At 40.4% G+C, this 20424-nt stretch overlaps 1 protein-coding gene across 5 annotated transcripts in view; it reads right to left on the reverse strand.

Moving 5' to 3' along the window:
* VWA3B (von Willebrand factor A domain containing 3B) overlaps positions 1 to 20424 on the reverse strand; it is a 189355-nt gene that overhangs the window by 60599 nt on the left and 108332 nt on the right. For 4 of the 5 annotated variants that reach the window (XM_060187501.1, XM_060187502.1, XM_060187500.1 and 1 more), the window contains 4 exons: positions 16662 to 16844; positions 12537 to 12667; positions 9504 to 9661; positions 5655 to 5753 (listed from right to left, as the gene is read on the reverse strand). In XM_060187501.1, coding sequence (XP_060043484.1) covers positions 5655 to 5753; positions 9504 to 9661; positions 12537 to 12667; positions 16662 to 16844 — 571 coding nt within the window. The remainder of the gene's footprint in view (positions 1 to 5654; positions 5754 to 9503; positions 9662 to 12536; positions 12668 to 16661; positions 16845 to 20424) is intronic. The other variant, XM_060187503.1, reaches the window with a different exon arrangement.

Here is a 20424-nt window from a genome sequence, read left to right on the forward strand (position 1 = left end):
TAGACAGTACTTTAAAATTGGAAATGTTTCTTAAACTCTGGTGTGAATGTGTGTGGATGTGTGAGTGCATGACTTGGTCCCACAGCTTTGGCTACAGGATCTGTTTAGGTGGTTCTGTGGACAGCTGTTTTCAGCCCCTTCAGGGCAACTGAGCATAGGGCCTTATGCATGCAGCCCTATCGCTAAGATGTCTTTAAGATCCCATGAAGGGTCTAGTCAGGTGGGCATCTAAGAGTCACCTGTGGCTTGTCCACAGAACCCCCCTCCCTTACATCTCATCATATACTCAGGAGACCAAAAGCAGATACGGCATGCCCCTACTTGCCACATCAGAGGAGGGACAGTCACTCAAAAACAAACTACAACAAACTGCAGCTGGCCTGCTTGGCCTTCAGCTAGCTAGATAAGTTAACCTGGAAGTTGTACTCTCTTATCAGGCAATGCTGAACAGAGGAGGGAAAAAGAAAGTGTGGCCAGGGTATTTAAATATGCAGCAGCTGAGCTGAAGACTCAGAAAATGATTTTCAGCCCTGCTGCAGCCACAAAACCAGAAGCTGGTTGCTCTGAGCATGGCAGAAACTTGAGAAATCATCACCAGGAATAGATGCATTACCCCATCATCCCTATGACCTATGTTATCCTAATTTTTCTGGCCTTTTCTACTTATTGCACTGCTGTGGCCCCAGCTTATTAGGGTCATGTGGAGAGACTCCTGCTAGTCCTTTATAGCTATATGTGAATAGCACTAAATGACATAAATCATGCTGAGGTCTTATATGATATAGCAAATCCTAACAATGGAATTTTCAAAGTCAACCAAACTCCCAATTAACTTGGTTATAATAATCACTGCCTATTGCCTTCTTAAACTATAAAACAGCAGGAATCTTCCCCATTCTCCATAAAATCCATATTTTTTCCAGTCTTGGAAGCTCTGGGGCACATTTTTCTGTACACTTCTCTCGATACATACTATTTGATACTACAGCTAATCACACAACCAAATCAATGCAACCAGTACCATCTCGACATGTTTCACTTCAGATTGTGTCAAGAGACGCCAGGCCTGAAATGTCAACCCTTCAGCTCTATTACTCTAGTGAGATCTTTCCTAGCTCATAGGACTCCTCAATTCCATTTTGGGTAGTGCACTGACTAGCAAAGCCACAGAACCTAGATATAGATCAGGGCCCATGAGATAGAGCACATGTGCACATGTATCCATAAGTTAGGAGAAAATATACACCTTAAAGTAAAAGTGCATAATTGTTTGCAGTGACTCAATATGCGCAGCAAACAAGTAGAAAGACCTAAAAGAAACACTTAAAAAAAATTAAGGGGAAGCAATTACAGAAGCCAGACCCTCTACCTTCTGCAACCCTCAACGACCCTGGGTCCATGCTCCCAGAGGGCTAGAGAATGGGAAGGCTATCATGGGAGAGGGTGGGTTATGGGGATTGGGTGGTGGGAATTGTGTGGAGTTGTACCCCTCCTACCTTATGCTTTTGTTCACTAATCCTTTCTTAAATTAAAAATTTAAATAAAAAAAAAATTAAGTACCTAAAGTACTTAATCAAATAGTTTCTACTTAGACCTAGAAACCCTCCTCACCTACTTCCTATTTCACTTATCTCAGTCACTCCAAGGCTAACCTTGTCAGACAAAGTAAGGACTACAAAAGCTGGATAAGGGCAAGAGACCAGCATTCTTTAATGATGGCTATTTTGATTACTACCATTCATTACTCATCTCCTGGGGCCCTAGTCAGGGAATCCTGGGATTCCCACACAGACATGATGGGCCTATACCTCTAAGAGATCCCTCTTTCCACTGTCACTAGTCATGTCCATCAGGAACAACATAATGGGTCCATCTGTAGGCCCCTACAGGATCTTGCCCTCAATGTGGATCAACAGTGGTAGGACTGCCTCATTTTCTGAAGAGAGGCTAGACCAAAATACTCTACCACTTGAGGAAGATGGATCCTGAAATGGGTGCAGCCTAGACTATCTAAGACCACAGAATGTGAGCTCAGACCTACAGGAATGCAGAGGTTACACAGGCTCTGGTGCTAAATATGGGCCCCAGATTAAATTGATGGGGTTTACAGTTAACAAAATTGATATAGTTTTCCCATATTTGGAAGATACTCTCTTCTTGATTCAGCTTTCTAGTCCTATTTCCAACTCTGACACCATCTCCCCAGACAATATCTTTAGCCCACTTGCATGTTATCTGTCAGGCTCAGGCAAAAATTAGTGAAGTCATGTCATGAGCCACTAAGAATATATCCAAAATAGATACTAGCTTTTACCAAAACAGAGACCCCAAATCTCATCTGCTATATTCTTATCTTTAGGTTCCTGATCATTAAACAATTTGTTCTGCTTTACTTCTTAATTTTTTTCAGCCAACAAGTTAGATGCTACCATGATGCCAACCAGACTTCCCTGGGTGGATAATCTCACCAATGTGTCCTAGGACCCCAACTCACTAGAGCCATGCCCCACTAGGGAAAGATAGAAGCAGGGTGGGAGTATGGATCAAGCTGCCAACACTCATGTCTAGTTGAGAGGCAATTACAGAAGCCAGACTTTCCACTTTCTGCACCCCATAATGATCCTGGGTCCATGCTCCCAGAGGGATAAAGAAAAGGAAAGCTTTCAGTGGAGGGGATGGGATGCAGAATTGTGGTGGTGGGAACTGCGTGGAATTATACCCCTCTTATCCTATGGTCTTGCTGATCATTATTAAATCAATAATAAGTAAATATAGTAATTTAAAAAAGAAATTTCCTATCTGGTGTGCTTAACTCATTCCTCTCTGTTTTTAATGACTTAGTTAAAATGTTATCCTAAATTCCTATACTTAACTGTGCTTATGATACTAATGTTTAAAACAGAAAGTGAAAGTTGCTATAACACCTGTTGTTATAATGTTTCTACTGTGTACCCTAAGGTGTATGCGATTGCTCTGTTCTGCTTAATGCTCCAATCCAGAGAGACAAGAGATTCTCACCTTCCTGACAGATGGTTAAATAGTTTAATAAGATCCAAGGTAGGGTCTGTGTAGATTTGGAAGCTGCCTTCTGAGAAAATTGGGGGCCCTAGAACACTAGCTTGTTGTATGCTTTACATTGGGTTCTAGTTCTCCCCCACCGAGAGAATTAGATCAGTCCAGTTAGTTTCGCGGGCCTGCTTGGCCCCGCCCCGAAGGAACCCCGCCAGAGTTCCTGAGTTTGAGAGTTCCGGAGTAAGAGAGAGTGCTTGCGCCGCCGCAAAGAGACAGCCGAGTTCTGTTTGGTGATTAGTTTGTCTTAGTTTATGAATCGTTGTTCCTGAATAAAGAAATACAGCTTCCCTGCCCAGCCGTTGTCTCCGCGTCTCTGTTACCCGCCCGTGAAGCTAGCTAACCCAGCAAGAGCCTTCCGAAATTTTAACAACAAATGGCGCCCACGTGGACCTGACCTGCACATCTCTCAGATAAGTAAAGACAATTTGGCAACCTATGCACTATGGCCTTCTCTTCTGCTTGTGAAGAGATCTCCCAAGGCCTCTGCTCTTTCTTCATGAGACTGTTTTGCTGTTTCTGGAACATTTATCTCTGGACCACTCTGTGGTTTACACTCGCTCGGGCGAACTCAGAACAGCCAGCAGGAATAGCCAGCGGGCGGGAGGCGAGGCGCGGAGCTGCTGTTTCCACCTGGTTAAACAGCCAGCCAGCCGGCTGCGCCCAGACAACCCCGCGCACCACGCCCACAGCCCCGTAGCCCCACAGCCCACAGGAGCCCGATGCCACCACACAAGAGCCCGATGCCAACACGCTAGAGCCCGACGCCAACACGCTAGAGCTGGACGCCAACACGCTGGAGCCCAATGCCAACACGCTGGAGCCCGATGCCAACACACAAGAGCCCGAGGCCAGCCCACAGGAGCCGGCTCTCCACCGCGTGGCGCAGGGCACTGGACGTGTGATCCCTCCACACTGCTCGGCCACTGCGAGCAGGGCAGCAGACATGGCAGGGCCATGGGGCAGGGCCGCGGCAGCCTATCATGGCCGCCACGCCTGGGCACCTAGGCCCACGCCTTCTACAAAACTGGCCCGCCTGCCCTCTTGCTATGAATTCTGGAACGATCCCGGGCCTCCCGGACGCCCGGGCTCCCTGCCGAAACTGGGCACACGAGATCTCCAGCTGCTGGTCTGGTCTGAAGGCAGACAAGCTGAAGTATGCAGAGATTTGTGCAGAGATCGCAACCTGCAATTCCTAGAAGTGAAGCTGCACGGGAAGCCACCTTCGGATGGTGAATCCCCCCCCCCCCAACAACTAAGACAGTATAGATTTAAATTCGTGTTTAAAATGACATGTCTTCGTAACAAAGGTTTCTCTCCTTGTGTATTAATGACCATGTTTATGTGTATGTTTAAAGTTTGGTAAACAGTAACTTTAAGGCTAAATTCTTACTAGTCAAAGTTAAATGAAAAAGGTTTTCAACGTAATTCTCATAAAGATAAAAATTAACTTACATTTAAAGTCTGAGGTAAAAATTAGTTAACAAGCAATATATTTTAACTAAGTTGGTCTAAACAAAAGGTTAAATCGACTTGTTGATATGTAAAACTCTCCATTACCTTCTCTATTAGAAATGGTAGATCGCACAATGGCTATGCTAATTATTCTCATGCCTGAGGTTTCCTTTCCTGCCCACAACTAGGGTGTGTCTCCATCTTGAATGGGTGTAACAAAAGGTTAAAAGACGTTGTTGATATGTAAAAGTCTCAAATTCCTTCTCTATTAGAAATATGCTAATAACAAGTTTTGTTTCATAGTAAGTAAATTGCAGCCAGCTGCCTTTGGGACTCTAGGCCGTTCCCCACCCCCATGCAAATGCCCGTCGAAGAAAGTACGCCCTCTTTGGGGGTCATATTGTTATATAGAAAACTGGAAAATGTTGTGCATGTACAAACTATTGTATTTACTGTCGAATGTAAAACATTAATTCCCCAGTAAAGAAAATTTAAAAAAATTCAAGGGAGTTCCTGAATTGGATGCAATCTGGACTCACTTAAAAATGATCTGTGAAGTGACGCAGTGATAAAGCTTTGGACTCTCAAGCATGAGGTCCCAAGTTCCATCCCCGGCAGCACATGTGCCAGAGTAATGTCTGGTTCTTTCTCTCTCCTCCTATCTTTCTCATAAATAAATAAAATCTTTAAGAAAATAAATAAATAGATAAAATAAAACAAAAACTGATTTGTGGGAGCTGAGTGGTAGCGCAGCAGGTTAAGCACACATGGTGCAAAGCTCAAGGACCGTAGTAAACGTCCTGGTTCGAGCCTCCAACTCCTCACCTATAGGGGGGGTCACTTCACAAGCGGTGAAGCAGGTCTGCAGGTGTCTGTCTTTCTCTCTTCCCCTCTGTCTTCCCCTCCTCTCTTGATTTCTCTCTGTCCTATGCAACAACAACAACGGCTATCACAACAATAACATTAACAAACACAACTAGAGCAACAAAATAGGAAAGAAAAATAATCATCTGTTCCCCACCCCACCCCACCCCACCCCAAGGAGTCTATACCCAGTTCTTTCAGGAAAAAATACACAGGATGAAGGGTAACTAGTCTTTGCTTCCTGACAGAGTCCTTCTCAGGCTTACCCTCATCACTTGGAGTGTTCCAGTTATTCTTCCTCTCATTACAAGTTGAGTTCTTGAGTGTGGATATCTGACTTCTGAGCAAGCTGGTTTTGGTTGACTCTGTTGGTATCAAGGGTGGGGGGGTGAAGGGTGGGATAAAGGAATTTGTGATAGAAGGAGATACTTCATTATAGTCAACTATTGTCTTTAAGTCCTCAGAAAATGTAACTTCAATTTCTCAGCCTTTGGAGGACAGGCCTACCACCAACTAAATGCTACGATATTAATTTGAACCATATATCTCTTGCCTTTCTTGGAAAGAAAACATGGCCTGAGCTCTGCAAGGAGACTGCTTCAAAACTGGGAAGTTCGGCCACCGGGTTTCAGATGCTACCATGATGCCAACCTGACTTTCCTGGGCAGACAATCCCACCAATGTGTCATAGATCCCTGCTTCCCCAGAGCTCTAACCCACTAGGGAGAGAGACAGGCTGGGAGTATGGATGGACCTGCCAATACCCACATTCAGCGGGGAAGCAATTACAGAAGCCAGATCTTCCACCTTCTGCATCCCATAATGACCCTGGGTCCATATTCCCATAGAGTTAAGGAATAGGAAAGCTATCAGGGGATGGGATGGGATACGGAGTTCTGGTGGTGGGAATTGTATCCCTCTTATCCTATGGTCTTGTCAGTGTTTCCATTTTATAAATTAATTTAAAAAATAAATCAATTTCCAGTCTCATTCAGGTTGCTGACAGAATTCATTTCCGTGAAGTTCTAAGACTGAGGTCCCACTTCCTAGCTGGCTCTGAGCTCCTTACTGCACTGGTATCCCTATGCAGGTGGTTCCCTGGCAGCCAATAGTGGTACACTGAACTCCTCAAGATGACCCTTCCTAGATGTAAGTCCTGCACAATAACACTGAACCATCTCCATGGACACTAACAGATTCTATCTTAAGGTCAACATAACAGATTCATGGGAATGATGCATCCTTGTAGTCACAGGCTGCAGGATTTAGAGATGGTATCTTTGGCAAGCCATTTTAGAAACTGCTTACCACACTTGCTATATAATTTTCTACCCTCTGTTTAGTCCCTTTCAAGTAGTAAGTGGACAATTATTAAAGACTGACATTTAGCATATGTGCTTTAGACGACAGAGAGACTACCAAGACATTTTGATTGCTTTTCATATATAAATCACATCAGCTACAAACATATTTGGTAATCACCATTAAGAGGCTCAAGAACTGGTCAGCAATATAGCTCAGCTGGATAATGTACCTACTTTCTCATGCACAGGACACAGGTTTGAGCCCAGTTTCCATCATGAAGGGAGCTTTGGGATTGAGAGGGAGCTACCTCAATTTACTGAAGACTTGCTATAGAAAATCTGCAATCAGGGCCAGGTCGTGGTGCACATTACAATGCACAAGGACCCAGGCTCAAGCCCTTGGTCCCTGCTGGGGGAAAGCTTCACAAGTGGTGAAGCAGATTGCAGGTGTGTATCTCTGTCTCTTTCCCGCTCTACCTCCCCCTTTCCTCTAAATTCCTCTGTCTCTACCTAATAAATAAATAAATAAATAAATAAATATTTTTTAAAAAAGAAAATCTTCAATCATACTTAATGGCATCATTCCTCCTGACACTGGAAAAAGCAAGGATGCCCTCACCCTCTTTCATCACTATTATTCAGTATAGTCTAGAAATTCTAGTTTCTTTAATAAGAAAAACAAATTCAAAAAGACTTAAGTGATAAAACTGTTCTTATTTTCATATTGAAATGAAAAATCCATAGGCAAAAGAGTAAAAATAACTGCTGCTGGTGGACTATCACTTCTGCATTCCAGTACCCTAGTGGTGGACTCTGATTGTAGCCAACCTGCTCTCACTTTTATTGTTAGCACCTTGATGGACTCTGTTTGTAACCAATCAGCTTGTGTTGCACCCAGCTTGAAACAGATAAAAGCTGGGTATTACAGTACAAGTTTGTCCAGGTAGGAATCAACCTGTAACACATTAACGTAAGATAAACGTAACTCCCTGCCCTCCATGTGGCCTCGGTCTTGTTCTGTGGTTACTTTTGAGCTGTAATACTGGAAAGCAATATTGTACAGTTTTTTATAATAATATGGTATATAGTCTGTCAGAAATGATAAAGAATAAGCATATAAAAAAACAGAATAAGCATATATACAAGTCGCAAAACCTCCCCAGAACTGCATTATTAATGGGAGTTTGGTAAAACTGCTATTTATAAGATCAATGCACAAATAAATTAATTTTGATATACTAATAATGACATATGAAATACATATCAAAACCCAGTCTCATTTAAAATAGCTTCAAATGAAATTAAATAATTAGATATATACTTAGTAAAACATGTACAGAACCTGCAAAGTAAAAGTTATAAAACAGGTTATATCATGTTCATAGACTTAATGAATTTAAATGGTAGACAAGTCAGTAGTTTCCAAATTGACCTATAGGTTTTAATACCTATAGGTACCTATAGGTTTAATACCTATAGGTCAATTTAACAGATTAATTTCTATCAAAATCCCAGGTGGTTTTTTTTTTTTTTTTTTTTGTCATCACTGCCAAAGCTTCACCACACCAAGCACTGTTTTCCAGATACAAACAGAGACAGAGACATAAAGAGAGAGGCAGAGAAGGAAAGATATCACAGCACTGAAGCTTCCCCCAGTGTCCTACTGCCTGAGTTGGAGCCTGGGTCATGTGGATGACAAGGCAGGTACTCTGTCCAGGTGAGACCCCCTAGAGAGGTTCTAAAATAAACATAGACAAGCATATTCTGAAATTTCAGTCCTTAGAAAAATAAATCATTTGCAAAAGAAAAGATGGAGGAAACACTGCACCTGGCAATAAGATTTTCTATGTATCCATATTCATCAAGGTATTGGGATACTGGCAGCATGACAGACACACAGATCAAGGGAACAGAATAGAGAATCTAGACTTAACCCATACAAATATCCCCAAGTAATTTTTGAAAAAGACACAAAATTTTGTGTTCAATGGTATTAAAATGTGTAGGGTTTTCAACAAATGGAGCTAGAGTAACAGCTACAGGTAAAAGAACAAATGAATCTATTTAAAAAAAACCCTACTACAATAATGAAAGGGTAAACTACTGATTATGAAAAAATATTTATGAGGTCAGGAGGTGGCACACCTGGTTGGGCGTACATGTTACAATGTACAAGGACTGGGGTGTGAGCCCTTGGCCCCCACTTACAAGGGGAAAGCTTTGCAAATGGTTAAGCAGTGCTGCAGGTGTCTCTCTGTTTCTCTTCCTCTCTATCTCCCCCCTTCTTCTCAATTTCTGGCTGTCTATCTAATAAATAAAGGTAATTAAATTTTTTAAAAATATGTAAACTACATAGCTGGCAATGTCCTGATATCTGTATCGCATAAAAAATTTTCAAAACTTATTGATAAGAAAACAAATGATACCCACAGAAAATGAGTGAGGAACATGCAAGTGTGCAATTTTCTAATTCATTTTCAACTCGGAAAATCACAGATTTAAACTTCTTTTAAAATAGCATGTGGTGAGACAGGAGATGACTCACCCAGAAGAGTGAACATTTTGCCAAGGTTGAGGACTGGGGATCAAGAACTGGCCACCACATGGGAGCACCAAAGGGGAAGCTTCATGAGTGGTGAAGTAGTGCTGCAGTATCTCTCTTCTTCTGTCTCTCTCTCTCTCTCTCCCCCCCAAGGAAATAAAGTATGTGTGGCTTCAGTGTACTGGTTTTTGGTGGGGTTTTTTCCCCCCTACTTTCCTGTATTGAAGTAAAACTAGTAAGGGAATTCAAACTACTGTGTCCACCGATACCTGCATGGAGGATTTTCTTTTTCTGAATCTTTTGATCTGAAAGGTCCCCTGTTGCTATTGATATATTTAGGGAGGATGATCGAGTTGATTCAACGTCAGAATGAGGTTCTGCACATTTTTCTGGGGTTGAAGCCATAGAACAGATTTCTTTTTGATGCCTGTTTTGATTTAGATAAAAAGGAGACAAAGAAAAGGGGTGGGGGAGGAAACACAAAAATTCCATTAAGAAGGCAGAATTAGAGCATTACACAAGCTTAAGTGAGCCTCCCCTCATCTCTCATTTAATCCTGTCCCATGCATAAGAATGGATGAGCCCCAGTTCTGGAGTCATAGATAGCTCATAGCCTTGTTTCTTCCCTGCTGTGTGGTTTAGTGAAATCATTTAATGCTCTCTTAACATCATTGCAGAAACCAAAGAAAAGATTTTCCAGAATAACTTCCTACTTTAACATCTATTTTTTCCTTGCTTTACCACCTACTCCTCATACCTACCTCCGTGGATCACCCCCAATTTTTTTTTGCCTCCAGGATTATCACCCAAAATTTTTACGTGCCCCCTTTTACACTGTGTATCTGTGACAGAAAGGACCAGGCTTAAATTCATCTGTACATCATAATTTACCTGGTGCACTCCATAAATGTTTGAGAAAAGAAGGGAGGGAGAGGAGACTGGGAATTCTAACATTTTCCACCTGGTAGAAAATTGAAACAGGCAATTTGTTTTTAGCCATAGCTAAGTGGGTGAACTAAATTTTCCTAAAGTTGCTAATTATAAGGAAATGTAGAAGCCTACTGTCTAGAAAATGAGGTACTATCTTTCACAATTTTCTTGTTATTAGATCACAGTTTTTATGTGTGGACCATAGCCTCATTTAAACCAGCAGACAGACCTAAAAAGCTATCATTACCATTGTTATAGATGGAGAAGTTGAGACCAAGGTTAAATAACTCCCCCAGAATTACTAGTGGTGGGAAGCCTGGATTAAAACACTTCGTATGACTCCAGAACCCACCCCTTCCAAACCATAAAGGAAAAGAGATATAGGCCAATTAGGAAAGCTTCCACTTTTATTAGTAGTAGATATGAAGGTAAATGGCTAAGGCAACTTTCAAGCAACTTTCAAGTTGGTCTATTAGTCCCGAGGTTTTTAGTTTGATTAAAAGAGACTTGAGATACTCTCTTAATGCACAGGAAAGTTAATTTATACCAAAATTACTGCCCATTTCTTTGAAATCTTTTAAACCTCTAGGTTTATTTGTACAGATTATCTGAAATTATAAGATATATCTGAACTTTCTCAACTACTTAACAACTAATGCTGTAAATTCTCTTACAAGATGGTCTGATATGACATTTATCTCTTCTTAATGATTCCATGTTCAAGTCCTGCATCCAGCCCATATTAAAGTTTAATTTACTAATAAAATTTTGTGCATTTAAATGGTTAGTAAATATGTTTTCAACTTTTTCCCATTTTACTATCACTCTGTTAAATAAAGATATCCTCCCAAAAGAGTATATATATGGACCAGGTGATGGCTTGCCTGGTTAAGTGCACACATTACAGTGAGCAAGGACTTGGGTTCAAGACCTTTGTCATCATCTGCAGGGAGAAAGCTTCACGAGTGGTGAAGCAGTGCTGCAGGTGTCTCTCTGTCTCTCTTCCCCTCTATCCCTCCCTCTTCCTTCTTGATTTCTGGCTCTCTCTATCCAATAAATAAATAAAGATAATAAAAAAATTTTAAAAAGAGTGGTCCGGGAGGTGGCGCAGTGGATAAAGCACTGGACTCTCAAGCATGAGGTCCTGAGTTCAATCCCCGGCAGCACATGGACCAGAGTGATGTCTGGTTCTTTCTCTGTCTCCTATCATTTCTCATGAATAAATAAATAAATAAATAATTTTTTAAAAAGAAATGAATAAAATAAGCATATTTTAAAAAAATTTAAAAAGAGTATATATATATAAATATAAAGCTGTTGGTACTTAAATGTTAAACCATTTGAGTAAAATATAATATATTTTGCATATTAGAGAGGCTTTTGGTTTTTGCTTGAAAACTACTAGTTAGAAATATATTTCATAGAGGCTAAGGAGATAGCAAAATGATTGTGCAGCCTTTCACGGCTGAAGGACCAAAAGTCCCAGGCTCAATCCAAAAGCCAGAGCTGAGCAACGCTCTGTGAAATAAATAAATAATAAAATTTAGAAAAAGAATGGGAAAAGAAGGAGTTAGGCAATAGCGCAGCAGGTTAAGCATACATGGCATGAAGCACAAAGACTGGCGTAAGAACCACAGTTCAAGCCCCTGGAACTCCATCTGCAGGGGAGTCACTTCACAGGTGGTAAAGCAGGTCTGCAGGTGTCTAGCTTTCTCTCCCCCTCTCTGTCTTCCCCTCCTCTCTCTATTTCTCTCTGTCCTAACTAACAACAATGACATCAATAACAACAACAAATAATAACTACAACAACAATAAAAAACAAGGGCAACAAAAAGGGAAAAAAAAGGAATAGGAAAAGACCTAAAAAATCTCTACCCCAAATCTTGCCACCCAAGTCACCATTCTAAAGATGAGGAAACTCAAAGACTCTCACCCCAAATTCCAGCAACAGATGAGTATGGAGAGAAGTTAAGAATCTGCTGACTTCACACAAGTGAAGTACAGAGGTTGGGCCCTGGGTTCCTTCACCACACAAAAACTTTTGCTCTGCTCTGCTCCGCCATTGGTTTGGGGGGAGCCTATCTACACTGAATAGAAATGAAATATAGCACAGCTTTTAGGCCCCATGGAAGAAAGTGGTTATCTTAAACCAGTCACTATTAAAACAAAAATAAAAAAGATAACAAAAATAAATATATTAAATTCTTAAATAACAAAAATAAATAAATAATTTTTTCTTTGCTTAAAAGTCCTAACATTAACATTTCACATTTCACTAAAAGGATTATCTTGAAGAATTTCAAAGAGAAGTATCTAGGAGAGCAAGGAGAAAGACTCCTGGCAATGAGAAACAGAGAGTTTAGCATACTCACTTATTGTCTCCTTCCTTTTCTCCATTGTGCCACCAGTCCATGATCAAGGACTCTGAATAAAGGTTTTGTACCTTCTTCAGGTCACGTTGTCCCTGCTCCATTTCCTTAATTAAAAGCATCAGGTCTTCATCCTGCCAAAATGAGAAGTGAATATATTATGAAGTTATATAACAGATTTAAAATTTCAAACAAAAACAAATTTCCCAGGAGGATGAGAATCTAAAGAATTCCATGTAGCTCTTATTACACTTTATGCAGCTTTACTGAGAAATAATAAATGTAAAATTAACTGAATTATGTAAAGTGTACCATCTGCATAGCTTTGACATCTGTACCTATGAAATCAGTGCAATAAAGATATGAAACATATCCATCACACCCGTTTCCTCATGCCTACTATAAACCTGCCATTCAATATTCCTTTCTTGCTGTTTTTAAGATTTTTTTCCCAAATGTTTAATTATGATATGCCTTAGCATAAATTTCTTTGGGTTGATTGTGTTTGAAGTTTAGTCAACTTAATGGATCTGTACATTGGTATCTTTTATTCAATTTAAGAGGCTTTCAGCTATTATTTCTTCATATAGCCTTTCAGTTCCACTATCTTTCTCTTCTCAAGAAATTCTGGTAATATTAATGTTGAATTTTTTGTTACTGTTCCACAAGACCTCTGATTCTGTCTCCCCCGCCCCCACACTATTGTCATTAAGACTGAGTTCTATTGTTTGAACTCAAATTCACTTTACTGTCCTGTCACCTCCACTCCCATACTGAATCCATTCCATGAGTAGATTGAATGTTTATCACTTCTAACTTCTTTGCTGATTGCAGAAACCAAAGAAAAGATTTTCTGTTTATCTTCAGATAATATGTATTTTATTGTTTAAGTGTTCTACGGTAGGTTGTTTTTAAAATGCTTTTAAAATTTGGTGTTACTAATTTGTTACAAGATTATAAAGTTACAGTGTATAGTTCCACACCACACCCACCACCAAGTTCTGTATCTCTACCCTCCAACCTCCCAAAGATAACCACCATAGTTCTCACAAGACTTACAAATAGCTTGCTTGCTTCTGCTTTGTTTGGATTTTCTTTTCTTTTTGGCAAGTTCATGTAAATCAGATCTCTAGATTCCACATATGAGTGAAACCATCTGGCAGTTGTCTTTCAGTTCTTGACTTATTTTGCTAAGCATAATTATCTCCAGTTCCACCCATTTTGTCCCAATGGATGCAATATCATCTTTTTTGATTGCGGAGTAATATTCCATGGAATATATATCCCAAAACTTGTTTGGCCTGTCTTCTGTTGATGGGTATTTAGGCTGCTTTCACTCTTTGGTTCTGAATAATGCAGCTATGAAAATAGGGATGCACATGTCTCTTCTAATTAGTGTTTGAGTCTCCAATAGGTAAATAAATGCCTATGGCAGGTTCTTTAACATTCTTGTCAGGTGTTGACTGTAAACCATTAATTCCCCAGTAAAGAAATTAAGAAAAAATTCTTGCCAGGCAGTTCTAACATTTGCTTCATTTCAGTGTTGACATAAAATGTCTTTTCTTATTCAAGTTATCTCTCCATCCTGTGGCATAATTTATATCTTACAGTTTCTTGCTTCCTGTTACAGCGTTGAAAGTATAGAACTGAAAGGCTGGGGTGGTGGGGATTTGGCATAGTCAGTTCTGAACTTCCCAGAATAAAGCTCTACAACTTAGAAATATCTTCTCTGTTGCAGCTACTTGCCACATAATAAGTTTTCTTTCTTGGTGGAGATGTCACCCTGTCTCCTCTCCACCTGGATAATGTTCTTTTGTCTCTTGCTGTGGAACCTCTGTTTGTCTAGATTCAAGTCAGTTTATGAACAGACTTATCCAAGAACTGGTATAGCTTTGTTGTGATTACAGGAGGAAGTAAATGCAGGTTCCCCCTATTCAGCCATCTGGGCTCCATGTTTTGGTTTTGATTCTCTTTCATCACTGTATATTTTGGATTTTTTCTGCTACTGCCTTCCCATTTATTAATAATTTGTTCTGCAATGTCTGGTGTATACTATTAATTTCATTATATGTATTTTCAACCCAAATATTGTAATTTTCACCCCTAGAAGATAGATCTTTTTCTTTTATTTTCCATGTCATTCCCTAAAGTTTTGAACATACTTAATAGTTATTAAAAAAACTGATTTAATGCCATAATAAGAACATCTGAGTAGTCAATTGTGCATAACTTCATCATCATCATCATCATCATTTTTCTATTGTCACCAGGGTTATTCCTGGGGCTCAGTGCTAGCACTACAAATCCACAGCTCCCATCAGCCATGTTTTCCTTTATTATTATTTTTTAATTAGATAGGACAGAGAGAAATTGAAAGAAGAGGGGGATAGAGAGAGGGGAAGAGAAAGGTAGACACCTGCAGATCTGCTTCATCACTCATGAATCATCTCCCCTGTAGGCAGAGAGAAAATGTTTGAAACTGGGTCCTGGGTCCTTGTGCTTGGTAATATGTGCACTTAACCAGGTGCACCACTGCCTGGCCCCTCATAACTTTAACTTTTCTGTTGTTGTCTTCACTATGTTCCATATTTTTTCTCCTTATTTGAATACCCGGTACTACTTGCTGGATGCCAGAAGTTGTCAATTTTGCTTTGATGGATGATGGACATTTCTGCTTTCCTATCATTATTTTTGGATTTGTTCATGGATGCAGTTAATTTCCTTGGAAACAATTTGATATTTTCAAGTGTAGCACTTAAGATTTTCCAGTCAAAATTAGCATGGTTTTTGGCTGTAACCACTATTGAAGAAAGACCATTTGGTATACATTATCCAATGTCCATGAGATTTTCTAGTTTAGCAAATGAGAGTTCCCAATATTCCCAGTCACACAGGATATCAGAACACTCATCTCTGTAGTCTTTTGAGTGAGTCTGACCTTAGACTTTGGTAGTTTTACTTTACAAGAAAGCACTAATCAGTATCTGGATTGCTCTAGTCCTCATAACAGACAGTAAGACAAAAACAAGCAAACAAACAAACAAACAAAAAACCTAAAAGGGCATTCTTAAAATGCATATATTACTGACAAGATTGGAGTGTAGAATTTTTTCTTCCATTATAATAAATGTCTTTATCACATAGTTACATAATCTTAGAAATCAGGAACAACTATTTGCCATCTCTTTTGTTTTTGAAACTTTGCATAAATATCTGCACATCACAGTGGCCAACAAACTTCATGAATTAACTCTCTGGGGTTCTTGTTAAAAATATACATTCTGTAAGTCTGATAAAATGATGTTGATATTGTTGAGTTTGACTGATGAGTACACAAGGGTCTCTATATTTTCCTGCTCTTGAGTATGTTTGAAATTCTCCAAATTAAAAAGTATAGAAAAAAAATTGTTCATTAATATTATTAGGTCTCAGGGGCCAGGAGATAGCTCACCCTGTAGAGGTCACACTTTACCACACATAAGGTCCCATGTTCAAGCTCCAAGCTACCATGTGGGAGCATCATGCAAGGGGAAGTTTTCACAAGCAGTGGAGCAGTGCTGTGGTGTCTCTCTTCCTTCTCTCTCTCTCTCTCTCTCTCTCTCTCACCCTCTTTCTGACAAAGGGAAAAATTAGTACACCAGGAGAAGAAATAGGTAGTCATGAAGCGTTGGTGGAAGAAACAAAGATTTCTGAGTTTCTATATTTACAGCCTGGTACACCTGGTTAAGTGCACACATTACAGTGTGCAAGGACACGGATTCAAGCCCCTGGTCCCCACCTGCAGGGGGAAAGCTTCATGAGTGGTGAAGCAGGGCTGCAGGTGTCTCTCTGACTCTCCCCTTCTCTACCTCCCCCTCCTTTCCCAATTTCTGTCTCTATTCAATAATAAATATTTTGAAAAAAAAAAAACCAAGAATCTGCATCTTCACAAGTGCCCTAATACAGGTGGTCCTTGAGACACATTTTGAGAAACACTGGTGCCCATGTTGTTACACATTGTTAAACAATTAATTTGGTGGGTTTAGTTGCCTTTGTGGTAACTTTTTCCAACCAAGACATTAACTACTGGTCACAGATTAAAATGCTCAATTAAGGGAAAAAATTCTTCTCAGCTCATCTAACTCTTACCTGCACAGTCTCTGGAGGACAAAAATTCTTGCAGCCAAAATTATAACAGTGGAATTCTCCTCCAGTCAGAGAAGCAAGCTCTTTCAAAAATTCATTTGCAATCTCATCATAGTAATTGAAGGAGATGGTATAAACAGGAATTTCTGGAAAAACTTTGACTTGATCTAGAACCATTTCAGGTGGCTGGGTTTACAGAAGACCATGGGTATATGGAAAGAGAAAGGAAGAAAGCACAAAAGACATTTGTTTTTACTATAAATAGTAAAAATTTCAACTAGTAATTCCTTAAGCAGGCAGTGGCTTCTTGGGAAGGTGTTAATTCAATTCCATAACCAAAGCAAAAAGATTGCAATAAAAGACCAATGGCATGGCCCTTACCCACAGAGAGCTCACTAATTAGCAAGGGAAAGTTAACCTAGGAGGAAAATTTGTCTAACCTTGTCACCTACTGTTAGCACATCTAAATTTATTGTCCATGCTTTTAGAGTTTTGAACTATGATTCAGATTACTTAAACTACTAGAGACAGAACTACCAGTGGAACTGGGAGCCAAGCGGTGGTGCAGCAGATTAAGCACACATGGCGCGAAGCGCAAGGGTTGGTGTAAGAATCCCGGTTCAAGCCCCTGGCTCCCCACATACAGGGGGTCTGCTTCACAGTCGGTGAAGCAGGTCTGCAGGTGTCTATCTTTCTCTCCCCTCTCTGTCATCCCCTCCTCTTTCGATTTCTCTCTGTCCTATCCTACAACAATCACAGCAATAACAACAATAGTAACAACAATGATGATAAACAACAAGGGCAACAAAAGGAAAAAATAAAATAAAATAAAGTCTCTTTAAAATAACTACCAGTAGAACTTACAGGTCACTGGATTACATGAAATAAGGGTAAATGGATTTTGATGTGACTTCCAAAAAGTCAATTTCCAGCTTTATTCCAGTCATGATCAATATGCCTCCCACAGAGAGTGAAAGAATAGACATTTATTAAGGCAGCCTCTATGTGTTGGACCCTAGGGAGGGGGGACTAATATTCCAGTTAATCTTCACAACCACCTTGTGAATTACTTTTGGAAAGCCTTTTTTTCCCCTAAATAATATCCATTCCTTTCTTTTTTCTTACTAGTTTTCTTTACATAGTAACAATGTACACAGCTAACAACACAGTAGGCACAAACACAACTTACCTGAATTTTTTTTTTTTTGTAGCAAGGGGCAGCCATTAACTCAGTTATGACCAAAATGAGGTATGCAGAAGTCCCAAATTCCCTTCTTCCAGTAAAAAGCAAAGAATTTTTTCTCTCTAGCTTTTTCTAAAAAGAAGACCCCTTCAAATCTTCATCTGCAATATTCTTTTTTCAATTTATTTATTTATTGGGGTATTAATGTTTCACAATCAACAGTAAATACAACAGTTTGTACATGCATAACATTTCTCAGTTTTCCACATAAAGATACAACCCCTATTAGGTCCTCTCATCTGAAATATTCTTGCCTTTATGTTCATAATTAGTCAACAATTTGTTTTGCTTTATGTCTTAACTCTTTTTCAGCCACCAGGTTCCAGATGCTACCATGATGCCAGCCTGACTTCTCTGGGCAGCCGAGCCCACCAATGTGTCCTGGAACCCGCCTCCCCAGAGCCCTGCCCCCAGAGAGAGACAGGCTGGGAGTATGGATCAACCTGCCAATGTTCATGTTCAGCGAGGAAGCAATTACAGAAGCCAGACCTTCCACCTTCTGCACCCCATAATGATCCTAGGTCCATGCTTCCAGAGGGGTAAAGATAAAGAGAGATAAGGAAATCTGGGAGTTGGGCAGTAGCGCGCAGCAGGTTGTGCAGGTGGCGCAAAACACAAGGACCAGTGTAAGGATCCTGGTTCGAGCCCCGGCTCCCCACCTACAGGGGAGTCACTTCACAAGTGGTGAAGCAGGTCTGCAAGTGTCTCTTTCTCTCCCTCTCTCTGTCTTCCCCTCCTCTCTCCATTTCTCTCTGTTCTATCCAACGGCGACGACGACATCAATAATAACAATAATAACTACAACAATAAAAGGGCAACAAAATGGAGTAAATAAATAAATATTAAAAAAAGAATAGGAAAGCTTTAGGGGGTGAGGGGTGGAACAGGAAGTTCTGGTGGTGGGAATTGTGTGGAGCTGTACCCCTCTTATTCTAGGATCTTGTCAGTATCTCCATTTTATAAATTAAAAACGAATAATAAAAAAAAAGACTAACTTCTTTTCTCCCTCCATGGTAACAGAGATTCTACTTAGAGGTGGAACATTCATCTTTCAAACAGGGAGGGAGTTATATGTAAGTATAGAACATGTGAGCAGGAGATAAACAGGAAGCCTATTCTCCTGGAGACAGCCTTAACTATGACCTAAACTATCTACTGCTGTAACTTTCCTGTGTAGAAATATAATCTTATTCAAGCCCAGAACCCTGTTCAACTCTGGCTGGTGGTGATGCCTGGGATTAAGCCTGACACCTCAGAGTCTCGGGCAGGAGAGTTTCTGCAGGACCTCTGTGCTGTTTTCCCAATCTGAGGGGTCTGGTCTATAGATTGACTTGTTAGTGAGAGAGACAGACAGGCACTGGGATGCAATATCATCGAGGCACTAGAGCCAGTTCCAGGGATGGGACTCCAGACTAGCTCAAGCAGGTCTGCACTCTGCTCACTGCACTGCCTCCTGTGAGACTCTCCTGGACCTTGAAGAGCAAGAGTGAGGCTCACCATCTCCAGTGTATATGGGGTTAGTGGGGGCATGGGATCAGAGTGGTGCCTGTATACCAGCAGGTTAAGTGTTGAGCTGAGTGCTGCTGCTGCCCACCTGCAGGTGGCCTGGGTGGGTGGAGTGTTGGATTCTACTAGGTCAGGTCTCAAGTTCAATCCCTAGCATCACATGTTCCAGAGGGATGCTCTGGCCCTCTGTCTTTCCTCTCACAAATAAACATAAATATAAAGAAATATAAATCTATCCATAATTTAACTGTTCTGCTCTTCTCCAAGTAAATATGCAATCATAGTCTGCACAGAAAGTATGAATTCCATGTAGATATGAAGAAACTGAGGCTCAGAAAGATTAAATTTCCTAGGGTCACCAAGCTCTTCAGTGGTAAGATTAGAATTAAAAGCCAAGGGAGTTGGGCGATAGCACAGCAGGTTAAGCACACATGGCACAAAGTGCAAGGATGTGCATAAGGATGCAGGTTTAAGCCCCCAGCTCCACATCTGGGGAGGGGCACACTTCACAAATAGTGAAGCAGGTCTGCTGATGTTTATCTTTCTCTCCCCCTCTCTGTCTCCCCTCTTCTCTCGATTTCTCTCTGTCCTATCCAACAACATCAATGACAACAACAAGGGCAACAAAACAGGGGGGGAAAAAGGGCCTCCCAGAGCAGTGGGTTCATACTGTAGGTACTGAGCCCCAGAAATAACCCTGGAGGCAAAAAAGAAAAAAAAAATCAAAGCCAAATTTCACTGCTAGGTGTAATACGAAATTAATTAGTTCCATGATTTGCAATAAAAACTGTTAGTAAGAACTTACTCTTAATAAACATATCAACTATCAAAAAAGATAGATAAATTTTCCTGACTCCTGTCCACTGCCAACCATCACCATGACTGAACATCTCAAGAATCTGCTTCTGATCACTTTGCCCCCATTTTTGTATGCTCCCAGTATTAGGGCTCCCTCTTTGATTCATACAACATATTGGCTCTTTTAGCCATTTCATACTTTCCACTGACAGCTCCTAT

Source organism: Erinaceus europaeus, chromosome 3, assembly GCF_950295315.1.
Source record: "Erinaceus europaeus chromosome 3, mEriEur2.1, whole genome shotgun sequence".
Taxonomy (NCBI): Eukaryota; Metazoa; Chordata; class Mammalia; order Eulipotyphla; family Erinaceidae; genus Erinaceus; species Erinaceus europaeus.